The sequence below is a fragment of the Marmota marmota genome, unplaced genomic scaffold (assembly GCF_001458135.2).
Source record: "Marmota marmota marmota unplaced genomic scaffold, marMar, whole genome shotgun sequence".
In the NCBI taxonomy this organism is placed as follows: domain Eukaryota; kingdom Metazoa; phylum Chordata; class Mammalia; order Rodentia; family Sciuridae; genus Marmota; species Marmota marmota.
In genome coordinates, this window is record NW_026000093.1 from 11,792,506 (window position 1) to 11,808,649 (window position 16,144).

The following is a 16,144-nucleotide window of genomic DNA, read 5'->3' on the forward strand; positions in this document are numbered from 1 at the left end:
TCATGATTGCTTTCTCTATTTCTACAAGAAATGCCGTTGGGATTTTGATTGGCATTGCATTAAACCTATAGAGAACTTTTGGTAATATCGCCATTTTGATGATGTTAGTTCTGCCTATCCATGAACAGGGTATATTTTTCCATCTTCTAAGATCTTCTTCTATTTCTCTCTTTAGGGATCTGTAGTTTTCATTGTATAAGTCTTTCACCTCTTTTGTTAGGTTGATTCCCAAGTATTTTATTTTTTTTGAGGATATTGTGAATGGAGTGGTTGTCCTCATTTCCATTTCAGAGGATTTGTTGCTGATATACAGGAATGCCTTTGATTTATGCGTGTTGATTTTATATCCTGCCACTTTGCTGAATTCATTTATTAGCTCTAATAGTTTCTTTGTAGACCCTTTTGGGTCTGCTAGGTATAGAATCATGTCACCTGCAAATAGTGATAATTTAAGTTCTGCTTTTCCTATTTTTATGCCTTTAATTTCTTTCGTCTGTCTAATTGCTCTGGCCAGTGTTTCGAGAACTATGTTGAACAGAAGTGGTGAGAGAGGGCATCCCTGTCTTGTTCCAGATTTTAGAGGGAATGCCTTCAATTTTTCTCCATTCAGAATGATGCTAGCCTGAGGCTTAGCATAGATTTCTTTTACAATATTGAGGTATGTTCCTGTTATCCCTAGTTTTTCTAGAGTTTTGAACATAAAGGGATGCTGTACTTTGTCGAATGCTTTTTCCGGATGATCATATAATCTCTTAGAAATGGCAAACATTGCAGAGCAGAGCCGCCAATGTTTGCCATTTCTAAGAGATTATATGATCGTCCCTACCCTCCTTCACTCACACAAAAAATACTTGCATTGTTTTAGGTCTTGGAGATACAAACATGAACAGAACATAGAAAGGACTGGGATCTTGACCTTGCCACATACAGCATCTCAGTACTGAGCTCAGTTAATAAGATGTTGTAGGAACTCCATAAAATTTATAGAACATATGCATGGCTGGATTGATGGATGGAAATCCGAGGGTAAGTTAAATTTCTGGACTTCATTCAGACTTAGATGTACCTGACTGTAAAAGCTCATTTTCTTAGCCATTTTGCAACGCTGCTAAATGCATTTGTATACTTTTGTAATATACAATGCCTTCAAGTCTCATATTTTTAGTACCATGTAACAACTAGCCCATGGCTCAACTTCAGATCTCAAATCACATGTCTATCTATCATATCTGGAATGACAACAAAAGAAAGAAACTGAGTTCAAAATTTCTAAATGTAAAAGGGAAAAAAAATTGAAACAAAATAACAGCAACTAAAAAAAAAAGTATATAGCCTGAGAAGAATGCAGTTCTTCCAGAATGCAAAGTTGTTTTAACATCTTAAAACCCCAGTAATGCAATTCTTCCCATTATCAGAATAAAAGAGTAAAGTCATATGATAATCTCAGTACATAACAGCCTTTAAGTAGTATTGGACTCAACTTTTAATTTAAAAATTCTAGCAAACCATTATGAGAAGGAAACTTTTCCAACTTTATAAAAGGTGTTATCAATAATAGTCTGCTAATAGTCTTTTCTCTTAAAACTAGGACACACACACAGAGAGAGAAATACAAAAAGCATTGCCCACTATCTTGAACACTGTGTTAAAGGTCTTAGCCAGCAGAGTGGCATAAAATCTATAGAAACAAAAAAGACCAAGTATCACTTTTCATATTTTTCATCAATAATGGCCATCATTTTTTTCTGTTTAGGGTTTTGGAAAGAACAAGGTTTATTACAAAAGAGACCAAAGGTATTGTACTGTTTGTAGGAAATATAGGAATGTCCCATGAAATTTTTAACTCAAAGCACACCAAATAATAAAAGGGACATTTCATTTATCATGCTTTAAGGCAATGACAATCAATAGTCTATTCCAATAACAGTTTCAAATCACAGAATATCAAATGAAACAGAAAATATTTTGTTTTCTGTGCATATGACAGGGGAAAGGTATTGATATTTGTACACTGTTTAGAATACTTCAGTGTTCGTTATTTTCCACATTTGAGGGCCTTCATATTCAGTCTTTGTTTGCATCTGGTTACAATGTATTATACACTTATTTCTGAGTGTAATATGAGTGTGTTATCCATGTGTCCTCAAAAAGTTGAAGATTGTTGAGTAGCAGTGATCAGAAGAGGTAGACCTTTGAAATAACAGTGACAAGAGAAACAAGCCTTGTACACTGGTGCTGTTGTGCCATATGTCTTTAGATCCATGATGATTATTTCTGTGCTGAACCGATATTTTTTCTCATCACTCTTCCCTAAACAACAGAGTGTATGGCCTTTACATAAAATTAAGTATTGTAAGTAAAACAGAGATAATATAAAATGCTGCATGTGGGAGGATTGAAAAACTACACTATTTTATATAAGTGACTTGAGCATTTGCAGACAAGAGTATCCACAAGGAGTCCTGGAATGAATGCCCTGTAGATAGTGAGGGACAGCTATAATTTAATTTCAGCAATAAAAAATTTCTCTTCTAGGATTACTCACCAGGATCTCTCAAATTGTGATCCATCATTAAATTCAACATATTCCATCTAAAGGGTTTATTGAAATTATAAATTTGTCACTGGTTCTTACTTCCTATCATTACTTGGAGAAAAAACAAGTAAAATGATAAAACCAACTGCTTTTAACACAATATATATTTGGTATCAAAGCATGGCACCTTAGTTTATAATAATGCACCAAGCATGCCAAATAAATTAATTTCTGTTCTTCTATGATATTTATATGAGATCATGCAACAAAGTTTGCACATTTTCTGTTAAGCTAGTTTATAACAGTTTGACAAAAATGCATTGCATTTGCATTAACAGATGTAGGAACAAAACCTCATCCATGAGGCACTAATACAACCTAAACCTTTCAGGAAGAAATGTCATAGACTGGGTTTTAAGAGATCAGTGATCCATTAAACTTTAGGTATCACCTTGACAGTATAAAAAGAGCAGCTGTATATAGTTTCATGATATAGGATCATATCAGAACATGGGGCCAAAAGAGCACATTCATATTGGAGTCATGAATTGAATAAATTTACAAGTTAAACATATAAAATAAACTGCAAATCAAAGCTAACCACTTTTTCCTTTTACTATGCAATTTACATACCAACATCTGATCACCTATTTTATTTTTTGAATATTTTTGGATTATGCTATAAAGCAGTTTTTGTTTTGTTTTGTTTCATTTTTCACTAGCTGTCTGTGACTAAGTCCATATCACAGGGCAGCAAAATGAAAGATGGGATGAGTTTGGGTGATTCCTGAGAGTGCTTCTGTTTTATTTTTCATTTATTTATTTTGGTGTGTGTGGGGGGAGTTCTTTTTAGGTATACATGACAATAGAATCTCTTCTGATATATTTGTACAAATATGGAATATATCTGACTCTAATTAGGATCCCAGTTTTGTAGATATACACAATGCTGAGATTCACTGTAGTATGTCCATATATGTACACAGGAAAGTAAAATCAGATTCATTCCACTTTTTTTCCTATTCCTATCCCCCTTCCTTCCCCTCGTTTCCTTTTGTCTAATCCACTGAACTTCTATGCCTCCTCTCCCTGCCCAATAATGGCAACTATAATGAGACCAAACAAGGGAAATGAAAGGTATAACAACTGCAAAAAAAGAGATAGCACCATCATTTTCACAAACAATGGGGCTCTCTACATAGAAAATTCAGAAAAAAAAATTTCAACCTAAGTAACAACATAGTATGCTTCTAGATGCACATTTAAAATAAAAGTGAAAAACTTCCTTTCATCATAATTAAACCTACTTGGTGGTCCCATTTCAGTGAATACTATGTGGAAACTCCTTCCCACAAGCTGCTTTCTCAAAGCAGTCTTGACTTCCTTGAGCTGTATGATCCTGCAACACCACACTTCCAAATATATTAAAATATCAAACAATGTAAACTAAATACAGATTTTATAGCACCTTCACAAGTCTAGAGTACAGTAAATATTATCAATTTACCCTTCATGAGCTATATGGTGTATTTGCTTTTCATTGATAGTGGACTCTGTTAAATATTGAACAATTAAAAATATATCTCTGTTAACCCCTTATGTCCCAAGTTTTCAATTCTGAAAATATTTCAAGGATGCAGTGCATAAAAATAGGTTGGAAATCATAATTTAAGTTTTTATAGGTGTTCCACACCTGAGACAGTGGAACAAAATGGAATTAACAAAGGAAACATCAGCTTCAGAATTACTCTACACAAACTCCAATTTTAATGAATATTTTTGCTTATTCAACATGAACTACCATTGAAAAAAAACCCTATATTTAGGAACCCAAAATTTATAACCCAAGTGAAAAAGAAGGCAATCAATTAAATAAACAAATATACCACTTAATTTAACTGCCTCTTTTTTATTCTTGCAAAGGTTGAATAGAGACACATCAATCGTTTTGTGTGGATTTCCCACACAAATGAAAATATTTGTAACTCCATGGATAACTTAGGTATCTTAGGTTACAAACAGAAAATCCAAATAAGTCCAGCTTATACACAAAAATAGAGATTCCATCAACTAGTGCAAGCACCTATAGAGATTTTAATTTCTTTTACTTTTGTAGATCATCTTTTAACCTTTCTTGAGGTCATTGTGTACTTTTCATCTGTGAAGGCAGAACAACAGAAAGGTTTATCTTGCTTTATGTATTAAGAAAGAGTATTTCATGCTTCTGTAGACACTGCTGATTTTTGGACATTTCTTCATTCAACGAGTACTCAAATAAGTTCATATGATACACATACTATCAGTTAGATACTTAGAAGGAGCATCAGGAAAAAAGCCAACAACATAGATAAGATGGCAATCCACATCCCAGAAAGCAGTTAACTGACAATGTGGTTAGCCACAAAAATGTATGTAATAGCCCATAAAGTGGAACAGAAAAAATTCACAAAAATGGATAAACCTAAGTAAGCTAGAACAGTCAAAAATATTTAATTCAAGAAGCAAAACACCTATTTTCCCCCTTAATAAGTGGTTGATAGTTGGGTAGGAAAAAGTGTATAATACCATAATATGTGTCTAGATTCTTCCTCCTGACCCAAGAGTTCCTTCTGCCTGCTTCCTTGGGTATAGTCAGTTGAAAGTTCTCAGCTGAGGCCCCTCCAGAATCGTTCTTCCTTGGAAGACAGCTGCCTCACTCTAAATACATCATTCTGTCTCTGGAGGAAGCTTCTTTTTAAAGATGGATCCTTGGGAAGTACCAAGACCCACTCCATGCTTCTATGGGAACAATCCCTGAGTGCCTTCCAGGTCCAGGGCCCCCTAGGTGATCTCCCTATGCGAGGGGTTGGACTCTGTCGTAACTGGCTCACAGCCCAACTTCTTCCCCTACTCAAACCTGCTTCCCTAGCTCCTTGCAAGTTGCTGCTCTGTGAACAACCAACTGTATGCAAATCTCCAAGAGTACATTTCCCAAGGAACCTGGTCTAGGACGTTCTAGAAGAAAGGAGATATTCATGTAGAAAGATTATCCAACAAAAATTTGATATCATATTGGATTGGGGGACTTGGACAAGCTAGCCTGGGGCAATGTGTGAAGACAATGAAAAGTTTAGCTAAGGAGATTTTGGAGGACCTCGAATATCACCTACTTTGGAATCCACCATTATTTCAAAATTTTGGGGTCCTCAGTGACCAAGGCCATGCATTCATCCTCTAAATCCTCTGGGATGTATGGAGGCAGAGCTAAAAGTGATAAAATGCAATCATAAAAATTATTTAAAGTTTGATTATCTTAAAAATTTACATGAATTTGTATGTTCTGCAGTTATTGGCATGTGTCAAAGAACATATACACCTGCTGTTTGAAAAGCATGGCCATGCGGAGTGAAAAACAGGAGGATACTTTAACCACAGCAAAAGCAACATCTTGTTTTGTCATTCCGAGTTTAAGGCATATGCAAAATGATTCAACTCTTTGAAAGGTGAAAACTCTTTCAAATATTATTCACTCAAAAATATTTTGGGGGTTGAGGTTATGTCTCCATGGTAGAGCACTTACCTAGCACATGTGAGACACCACATATAAATAAATAAATTAAATAAGGGTCCATAAACAAGTAATAAAAATATTTTTAAAAATTTTGAACTCAGCATGCTGCATAATCCCAGTTGCTGACTTGATATTAAGAGCAGATTCCAGCTTGGCCTTGGACATGCCCGAGAGAGACTCCTAAAAAGAAAATGCGTTATAAGAAGGCTTTTAGCCACTTCTTGAGGCTGCCTAGAACATCATCTTTTAAAAATAGCCTATTAACCTAGAATATCATATGAAAATTATAAACCATTCTTATCCTCCATTCTTTTTGTATATCTTATAAAGTATTCTTATTCTCCATTCTAATCACTGTAGTATATATGTTATCACCATAGTTATCACTACTTACCACAATTCATCCCTGAGTTTTCCTACAAAGAGCTCAGGCACGGGGTGAAATAACACAAAGCTTTATGAAGCCAGATAGCATGGGCCATCACAATTCTCAATGTTTTTTTCAGCTCTTAAAAAAAAAAAGTGGCACACACCTGGAACCCCAGCTGCTTGGGAGGCTGAGATAGGAGGATCGAAAGTTGAAATCCAGCCTCAGCAACGTGAGGCACTAAGCATCTCAGTGAGACCCTGTCTCTAAATAAATACACAATAGGGCTGGGGATGCGGCTCAGTGGTCAAGTGCCCCTGAATTCAATCACCAGTACCAAAATAATAATAATAATAAAGAGTTTAAAAGTGGGGAGAAAAGAGGGAAAATATATTGGGATAAGAGGGCTATATTTAAACATTCTGACTCATTCCACCTCCCCACCTGGCATTATTTGTCTTCACCTGATAGTCATTTCCATTCTGCCTACTCCTGTCCTCTTATTACCATCACTTCTATTTGGCCTGTTCAATTATAATGTTCCTTTCAGTCTCTGCCAAAATTTCCCATTAAGGTTTTAACTGACAAGAAATTCAGGATTAATATGCAAATACAGTATCCAAGAGGCAGCTAGTAGAGACCTCTAGAAGAATAAATCATCCAAAACAGTGACTTAACAATAGTAAAAGTGATAGTGCAGTAATGCAGAGAGCTTAGAAAACTGGATGGGTCCTATGGTAGAAAAACAGTCCTATCACCTAGCACATCATACTTTTTTAAAAAAGCCTATTAACCTAGAACATCATCTTTTAAAAATAGCCCATTAACCTAGAATATAACATAAAAGTTATAAACCATTCTTATTCTCCATTCTTTTTGCATATCTTATAAACCATTCTTATTCTCCAATCTATTCACTGTAGTATATATGTTATCACCATATTTTATGGTGATAACATTTCAAATATAATCTCAAATTTATCTTCTAAATTTCATTGGTTCCATAATATCCCATCTGGGAAAAAGTTTATTTAATCCTTTTTTTTAATATAAAAGGAATCAGAATCGGTAGCTATAGATTGTTATCTGTTAATTTTAAAACAATAATAAATAACTTCCCAAGCCCGGCTCGGTGGCACACACCTGTAATCCCAGAGGTTCAGGAGGCTGAGGCAGGAGAATCTTGAGTTCAAAGCCAACCTCAGCAAAAGCAAGGTTCTAAGCAACTCAATGACACCCTGTCTCTAAATAAAATACAAAATGGGGCTGGGGATGTGGCTCAGAGATTGAGTGCCCCTGAGTTCAATTCCAGGTACCCACCTCCCCAAAAAAATTCCCCCAAAAGTGTGAATAGCTACTTGCAGGAACTATAGCTTCTGATAAGCAGAAACTATAGCTTCTGATATGAAGCTCTATCAGAGAACAAGGCTGCCAAAGTGCCTGCCTGTCCTCATGGGGATTCTGTTTAAGAGGAGTCAAACACTGAACAAATAAATAGGGAAATGTCAGTGATTAATGAAAGCTATGGCAAACATAAAACAGTGTGGCCCAATGGAGACTGGCTGGGAGCTGCTGAGATGAGCAGAGTGCAAGGGTCTATCTGATGAGATTTTTAATGAAAAATCTGAGCGGCAAGATGGAGTCAGCACACAATGGGGGAAATTCTGCAGAGGCCCTAGGGCACCATCTTGGCTTTTAGGCAGCTTCATCCTGATGCCTGTAAGATTAACCCTGGATAGACATGTTCTACAAATAAATTCTCACTGAACAATCCAGAATGAGACAAATAAATAATTTTAGAAGACAGCCAGCTATAGTATGTACCAACAGGATATAGATTGTATCCTAAAATATACTAAGTAAATTGTATCCTAAAATATACTAAAAATATTTGGACTAAGAGTATGTTCTCTTATGATTGATTTAACATATTTCTATTCATCCTTATTTCAGAAAGGATTGAATGCATTTTTCAAAGAAACATAAATTACATTCAAACAGCATAAATAAAAAGTGGAATAAAGTATAGTAGTATATTATATATGTACATAAGAAAGTTAGGTCAGATTAATTCCACTGCTCTCTCCTTATCCCATTCACCCACCCTCCCCTTAATCCCCCTTCCTCCACACCACTGATCTTTCTTCTATTTTACCCCTCCCACCCATTTTGTATTAGCTTCTGCACATCAGACAGAACATTCAATCTTAGACTTTTTGGGGACTGGCTTATTTCACTTAGCATGATAGTCTCCAGTTCCATCCACTTACTAGCAAATGCCATAATGTCATTCTTCTTTATGGTTGAGTAATTTCTGACATTATAAAATTATTCAGTAGTCATCCTAAGTGCTTGCTATCTAATATAATGAACATGTCCCTCCTTAACATTCTTCAATGAACAAAACAGCTTCTTCAATCATGCCACTCAACTTAATGAAAGTAATTCAGTCAGTGGGCTAACCTTACACAAAAGTGTATCCAGGTCATTGTTCAAGTAACTTTATCCAAAAATATCTTTTTTTTTGCTAACTTCTAAGTTAATAACATAAATCTAACAAATTCTTCTCTGAGTATTATTTCTTTAAACCTGAACTACTGGTAAGTCTCATGATGCTGACCTATGCCTTGTCTTCCCTGCCACTCTGCAGGAATGGAACATTGCCAGGTGTACACAGATCTCAATGTCATAGCTGACTGTTATGTGAGGGTTAGAGTTAAAATATTTCTGTGAAAGTTTCCATGAAACTGTGGAAAGGCTTAGAACTTGAACAAAGTATAGTATTTGAGATCTCTGTAAACTTAGTAGTATTGTTTATCATACCATTGCTCTAATGCTAAGAGGAAAAATGCCAGAGAATGTTCAAAAATATTTTTATACCTTTATTTATTTATTTATCTATTTATTTGTTTTATTATTTTTTATGTGGTGCTGAGGATTAAACCCAGTGCCTCACATGTGCTAGTCAAGTGCTCTACTACTGGGCCAAAACCGCAGTCCCTGAATAAATATTTTTGATCAGAACAGAATTATATTTGGGGCCTAGTAAACTTAGCTGGTTTTAATGGCTATTTTATATAATACTAAGATGCTGTTATATCTTTCATTAAAAATTAACAAGAAAAAAAGATGACCAAAACAATACCAGGTTTTCTAGAGAGAATTCATAGACATAAAAGCATTAAATTAAAGACAATGTCTCAAAACCACAGTTATAATAAATCTTATAACATGAAGTTCACTTTACACACACAGGCATATTGTTTTAATGTACAGACAAATCAAATGTCTTCTAGATGCAATATTGCTTGTCACTATGAATTTAGGATCAATGTGTTCTAACAGTGAAATAATAGGAGTATGCACTCCTTCCTGCTGCAGGCTATTCGTCAAAAGAAAGCTTGTCTTTTCTACATCAGGAACAACATTTTTTAATTTAGTTTAATTTATTTATTTATTTTTGGTACCAAGGATTGAACCCAGGGGCACTTAATCACTGAGCCACATCCCCAGGCTATTTTGATATTTTATGTAGAGACAAGGTCTGTTTGGTTGCTTAGGGCCTTGCTAAATTGCTGATGCTGGCTTTGAACTCTCAATCCTCCTGCCTCAGTCTCCTAAGCCACTGGGATTATAGGCGCCCAGCCAGCAACAACTCTTAACCTAAAACTATCAATATGTTTACTGTAGAACACTACCTATGCCTAGATATTTTTAATAACCCATTTTAGATGTTTTATTATTGCTAATAACTTCTAGAAACAAAGCAACAATAACTGAAAGTGCTTTATTTAGTGAAACTTCCTTTTAACTTACCCAATTTTATATACTTGATTTCATGGCCAATTTCTTAACTAATCACTGAATCAGAATTTCAGCTATGAAATTCTTACTTCTAGTATTATAATGATTGAATGTATTGATGAGAGGGAAAATTTGACCAGGTATATAAATGGAAAACCATGATAGACTTTTGTAAAATTGTCAGAATATAATATAGTTTGAGAGCATCAAGTGTACCAGTATTCTCTAAATACACATCAGTTTTTGAGGACAAGAAGGGATTTATTCATGTTTGTATATCTTAGTACATAATGGGTCAAACAAAAATATATACCAAAGGATGCACACAAAGTTCCAAATATCATGCACTGAAGATTTTAATAACTGTTGAAAAGTTAATCACGAACTTTTTTTTCAATAGCTGTGGAAAAGTTAACCATGAACTGAATTAATTTGCAAGAAAGTAAAATCTCCTACAAACTACTAAGAATATTTTCAAGCTCCTAGTGGCAAATGATTATTCTAACACAAACCATGTACTTCAGGTTTGATAGGTTGGTCCTACGGTTTTCACTCAAAAATGCATTTGACAACTTTTTTAGTAGGATTCCTACCATGTACCAGACACTTTCTGTGCATGAAGATACAAGCAGCTAAAAAGACTAAGAAAATATCACTCTTTAAGGAGGTTTATATTCTAGTAAGAATAAATGAAACATAAACTGAAATCAAAGGAAAAAAAATCCAATGGGATCATATGAGATGATGATAAAGGGGTATAAAGGAAAGCAAAGGCAATTACACTACAGAAAATGACAGAATAGTTGGGGTTGTGTATGCCATTTTAATGAAGGGTGATCCACGCTGCCTCTCTAATACAATGAGAGATATTCTAGATTGTTTTCTAATTTTATGGCATGCTTTTGAATTTTAATTTTGCAGGGAATATTGTCACTTTGGTGATGCAGTAGCATCACCAAAACTTCCCCTGCCCCCACTAGGGGGCACACACACACACACACACACACAAACACACACACACACACACACACACACATACTCTGCTAACCTAAAACCAAGTGCTGCTCTTCTGCATACCATTGTCAAGATACTTTCTCAGAAGTATCAATTCCAGAGGTAAAGGAATAGAGGCACACTCCAAAGGCCAACCTTCAAAAGCCTCTCTCCACCTGGTTGTCACTGGGCCATTAATATTGCTGGAAAAAAAGAAGCAACAGCATCTAATGTGATGACAGCCAAAATGTATGGGGTATCCAAGTGCCAGGCACTGAACTGCGTCCTTCAGGCTTTTTTCATCTCATATATTTCTCATAATATCCCTTTTCATATTATTTTATTGGTTCAGACAGCAATATTCACAGGGTTAAATAACTTGCTCAGGGTCAAGCAGACAGCAAAGCCTCAGTTATCTCCAAAGGTCACCTGCCTCTGCATTGCTCTCATTCATATTCATTCTCATTCTCTCTCTCTCTCTCTCTCTCTCTCTCTCTCTCTTTTTAAAAAAAAACCCATATAAATATAAAATAGAGATTATTAGAAGCTGGGAAGGTTTGAAGATGAATAAAAGGTGGTTGGATACTGGGTAACATGAAAATCACTTCCCGTGTTCTGCAGCACACTGGGGTGAAAAGACTTCACAGGAAACCATTACATATTTTTTGAGGATCTAAAAGTAATTAACGTTTCCTAACATAAGGAAATGATGAGGAAAGGGAAGTGCTAATCACTCTGATTTAATCAGTACATGTTGCGTGATGTGTTGAAATATATTACACTGTACCTCAGTAATATGTCCCATTATTACCTATTAATGAAAAGAAATTAATTTTTTAAACAAATGAATAAAATGTCATGGTAGGCAAAATTATTCAGAGTTATTCAGTCGAGGGGAAGAGCTAAAGAATGTCCACATGCTTCTGCCTTTTTCAATATGTTATTCACTCAAATCACTCAACACAATTGCAGTCTATAGGTTCTCTTTTTCTGTTTTTCAATATACACACACACACACACACACATATAACAGCGGAATGCATTAAATTCTTATTACACATAAAGAGCACAATTTTTCATATCTCTGGTTGTATACAAAGTATATTCACACTAATTCATGTCTTCATACATGTACTTGGGATAATGATCATCATGTTCCACCATCATTTCTAACCCCATACCCCCTTCCTTCCCTCCAACCCCTCTGCTTTATCTAGAGTTCATCTATTCCTCCCAAGCTCCCTCTCCTTATCCTACTATGAATCAGTCTGCTTACATCAAAGAAAAAAATTGGCATTTGTTATTTTAGGATTGGCTAACTTCACTTAGCATTATCTTCTCCTATACTATCCATTTACCTGCAAATGCCATGATTTTATTCTTTTTTATTGCTAAGTAAAATTCCATTGTGTATATATGCCATGTTTTTAATCCATTCATCTATTGAAGGGCATCTAGGTTGGTTCCACAGTTTAGCTATTGTGAATTGTGCAGCTATAAACATTGATGTGGCTGTGTCTCTGCAGTATGCTCATTTTAAGTCCTTTGGGTATAGACCAAGGAGAAGGATAACTGGGTCAAATGGTGGTTGCATTCCCAATTTTCCAAGAAATCTCTATCAAGAAAATGACAATCCTTAATGCTAGGCACTGCAATAGACATAATCAATCCTCAGCAAACAATTCTAGGTTAATTCTAAGCACTGCAAACACACTTAATCATGACAGATTCATGACAGATATTCTCTCTGCATACCAAGCTCAAGTGCCAGATCTAAAGTCTCAAGCCTTAGGCTTTAAGTCCAGCAGATGCACATTCACTCAGACCATGGTGATCAGGTCAGTAACTAATGGAGGCTTCTCGTGGGGTGGAGCTAACATAAGGAAATGATGAGGAGAGGGTTGTAAGAAGTCGCCGTTCTCACCAGGGTCAAGATGTGGCTGAAGAGTTTGAGATGGGTGAGTTTGATGCAGAGGATCAAGTAAATGATGAGAAGAGTTGGGATGTCAGTCTAGTTCCTCATCAGGCTCTCTGGCACATGGCATCAGTGTTGGCTGGCTGAGTGTCATTTGCTCCATCATTTAAACAAGATTTGAGGGCTTCTGACAGCCTTTTCAATCCCTATGAGCTGTTACTGGGTTTCTCATTTATGTCATTAGTCCTGAGGTTAAGGTATATGGTCTGGTGGTTTCCACCCTGATTTTCTGGCCTCTTGCCTTTATAAGGGCAAGGGCAACCTGCAGAGACTTCACTGTGAGTTTTATCAGAGTTGTGAAAAGTGTCTTGCTTTTATCAGGCTATGCCTGATGACCATATTGGAGGGTTCCGCAGGCGTGCCTGGTGGGGACTGCAGTTTTGTTTCAAAATGGAGTTACTTAGGCTAAGGCCTTTCTTTAAGGCCATCCTTACAATGTTTTATCATAAAAATAATAATAGAAAAAATAAAGTGGCACATGAAACCTATATTTTTTTTTTTTGCTAGGACTGCCCAAACAAAATAGCAACTGAGTGCTTAAAAAAAAAAAAAAAAAAAACAAAAAACAGAAATTTATTTCTCACTGTTTGGGGGCTGGAAGTTCATCAGGGTTGGTTTCTCCTGAGGCCTCTCTGCTAGCTGGAGGATGCCTGCCTACCAGCTCTCCTCACATCATCTCTTCTTTGTGCATAATTTCCCCCATCTAGTACCTCTTTATGTGTACCCAAGTTTTCTCTTCTTATGAGTACACACATAGGATTGGATTCAAGCCCACCTTAATGGCCTCATTTAAACCTCATCACTTATTAAAAGCTCTACACTCAACACACTCACCTTGTGAAATTTCATTGGGGTTTCATAACTCAGCATATAAATGTTGGGGTATCACAATTCAGATCAAAGCAAAATCCAATCTTGTTTCTTTGTCGTTGTTCTCAAGGAGAAGCATTTTTGTTTCAAATAGAGGAATAATGTAGGGATACAGGGAGGGAGGAGGAGATGTGTTTACGCATGAGTAAGCACTGAGAATTCGAGTTTACAAAGAAATTCTTGTATATTATCTGNCTCTCTCTCTCTCTCTCTCTCTCTCTCTCTCTCTCTCTCTCTCTCTCTTCCTCTCTCTCTCTCACACACACACACAAACACATACACACACACATCAGGTAACTTCCTATTAAATGCAAATGCACTAGAGGAGGGTTATGCATTACACTTTGCACTTTGGTATGAATTAATTTATTATTTTCATAACTAGCATGATTCTGTATCATGTACAGCCAGAGGAATGAGAAGTTGTGCTCCATTTGTGTACAATGTGTCAAAATGCATTCTGCTGTCATGCATTACTAATTAGAACAAAATTTTTAAAAAGTTATCATCTTCTTTCTTAAAAGCAAATATTAAAGTAGAAAAAAAGATGGCTATGAGCTCCTTAGGTAGCTACAGACATAATTAAAAGTTTTTCACTGTACATAAAGGCAAATTAATGGGGTGTAGGATATTTTCTTATAGATCATAAAATTTAAAAACAAATAAAGATACTGTTTGCTAACTAGTTTCATTGTTGATGTTTTTTTTTTCTTCTGTAGAAGGAAAAAAACACACGTCAATGGTTTGTGTACTTCAATAGACATCTGCTGAATCTCTGCTTTATAGTTCATGCTCCACTAGAAACCAGAGCTGATGCAAAATAAAACACAAAACACTTGTTTCTCACCCTCAAGAACCTAAGATCCACTGTGAGATAGGACGTGAACAAACACCTTTGTCAGTAGATACCTAGTTAACACAAAACCTTGCGTGCGGACGAGCCCTATTATATCTGGATGGATGAGAAAGAAGTACAGGAAGCAGGTGTACATATTGAACCAGTGTCACCCACTCAACCCTGGTAGACAATCAAGTAATGAGACAGTGCCACCATGCTTCAAAACCCAAGACCTTTCCCATTATTTTATTCCAAAATAAAAATTATTTGAAATAATAAATTGTCTAGAAGAGTACCATGATTATTGAATATATTATCCTTTCTAATGACACTGGGTATAAAATTTCCAAAATAAAATGTGTTCTATTGAATCAGACTGTACTTTACTGCATAAAATATTTGCTTTTCTAATTAATCTCTACCTTTGTTTTTATTGAGAAATATAAATGTACTATCTGAATATTTTAAATATTGAAATAAATTAGGGTACAAAGTGAAAGTCACCCTTTGACTAATCCTTTCTTTCTCTTCCAATCACTTAATTTAAATTTCCCAAACTACACACACAGAGACACACATATATGCTACACACACTTATACACACACAAATACATACTCTATTCCATTTCTATTCTAATACCTACACAAAATTTTATTTGAAAAGTTCAGATAGCTGAGACACAAAAATATATAAATAATAACAAATATGTATTTTTCCATCACTCATAAAACCCTGGAATATATTAGGAAAGTAGTTAAAACTCCCACTCCCACCATATTATTTGAAGACATTCAACTTTCCTAATTTTGCATTATGATTATCGTGCATTTATTTATATTTTATTATATATGTGTCTACCCCTGTTTGTGGAGGTAGGGAAATCTCAGAAATTAATTCTTCATCATTTAGGTTCAAGGCTAAGTCCTCTATCCCTTACATAGCCATTTAGATATCTACTTCAATACATTTCAAGTAACACAACATCCATGACTCATTCGTTCAAACATATATTATAGATACCATTCCATGTCAGTATATATAGTCTGTATATGGATATCTGATTCTTTTAAACAGTTGTAGTTGTTCAAAAATATGATTCAACAATAATTCAACTGTTTTACCACCTGTAAGCATTTACATTGCTACAACTTTTGACCTTTTCATACAATATATGATTAATGATATAGTAATTTTTGCATATATGCAGATA

At 35.4% G+C, this 16,144-nt stretch overlaps 1 protein-coding gene and 1 long non-coding RNA gene across 12 annotated transcripts in view; both read right to left on the bottom strand.

Annotated features, from left to right (window-relative positions):
- The window catches only part of CUNH8orf34 (chromosome unknown C8orf34 homolog), a 418,284-nt gene that overhangs the window by 382,038 nt on the left and 20,102 nt on the right, over positions 1-16,144 (bottom strand). Inside the window, exon 2 of one of the 11 annotated variants that reach the window (XM_048782948.1) lies at positions 11,335-11,453. The exons of the other annotated variants lie outside the window; for them this stretch is intronic. Within the exon in view, the coding sequence (XP_048638905.1) occupies positions 11,335-11,337 (3 nt within the window). The 5' untranslated portion in view covers positions 11,338-11,453. The remainder of the gene's footprint in view (positions 1-11,334; positions 11,454-16,144) is intronic. 11 annotated transcript variants of the gene reach the window in all.
- Positions 3,572-9,340, bottom strand: LOC125610556. The gene is made up of 3 exons (XR_007340552.1): positions 8,618-9,340; positions 8,558-8,563; positions 3,572-3,621 (listed from the first exon to the last, which is right to left on the bottom strand). It is a non-coding gene; the product is annotated as an uncharacterized LOC125610556 (long non-coding RNA).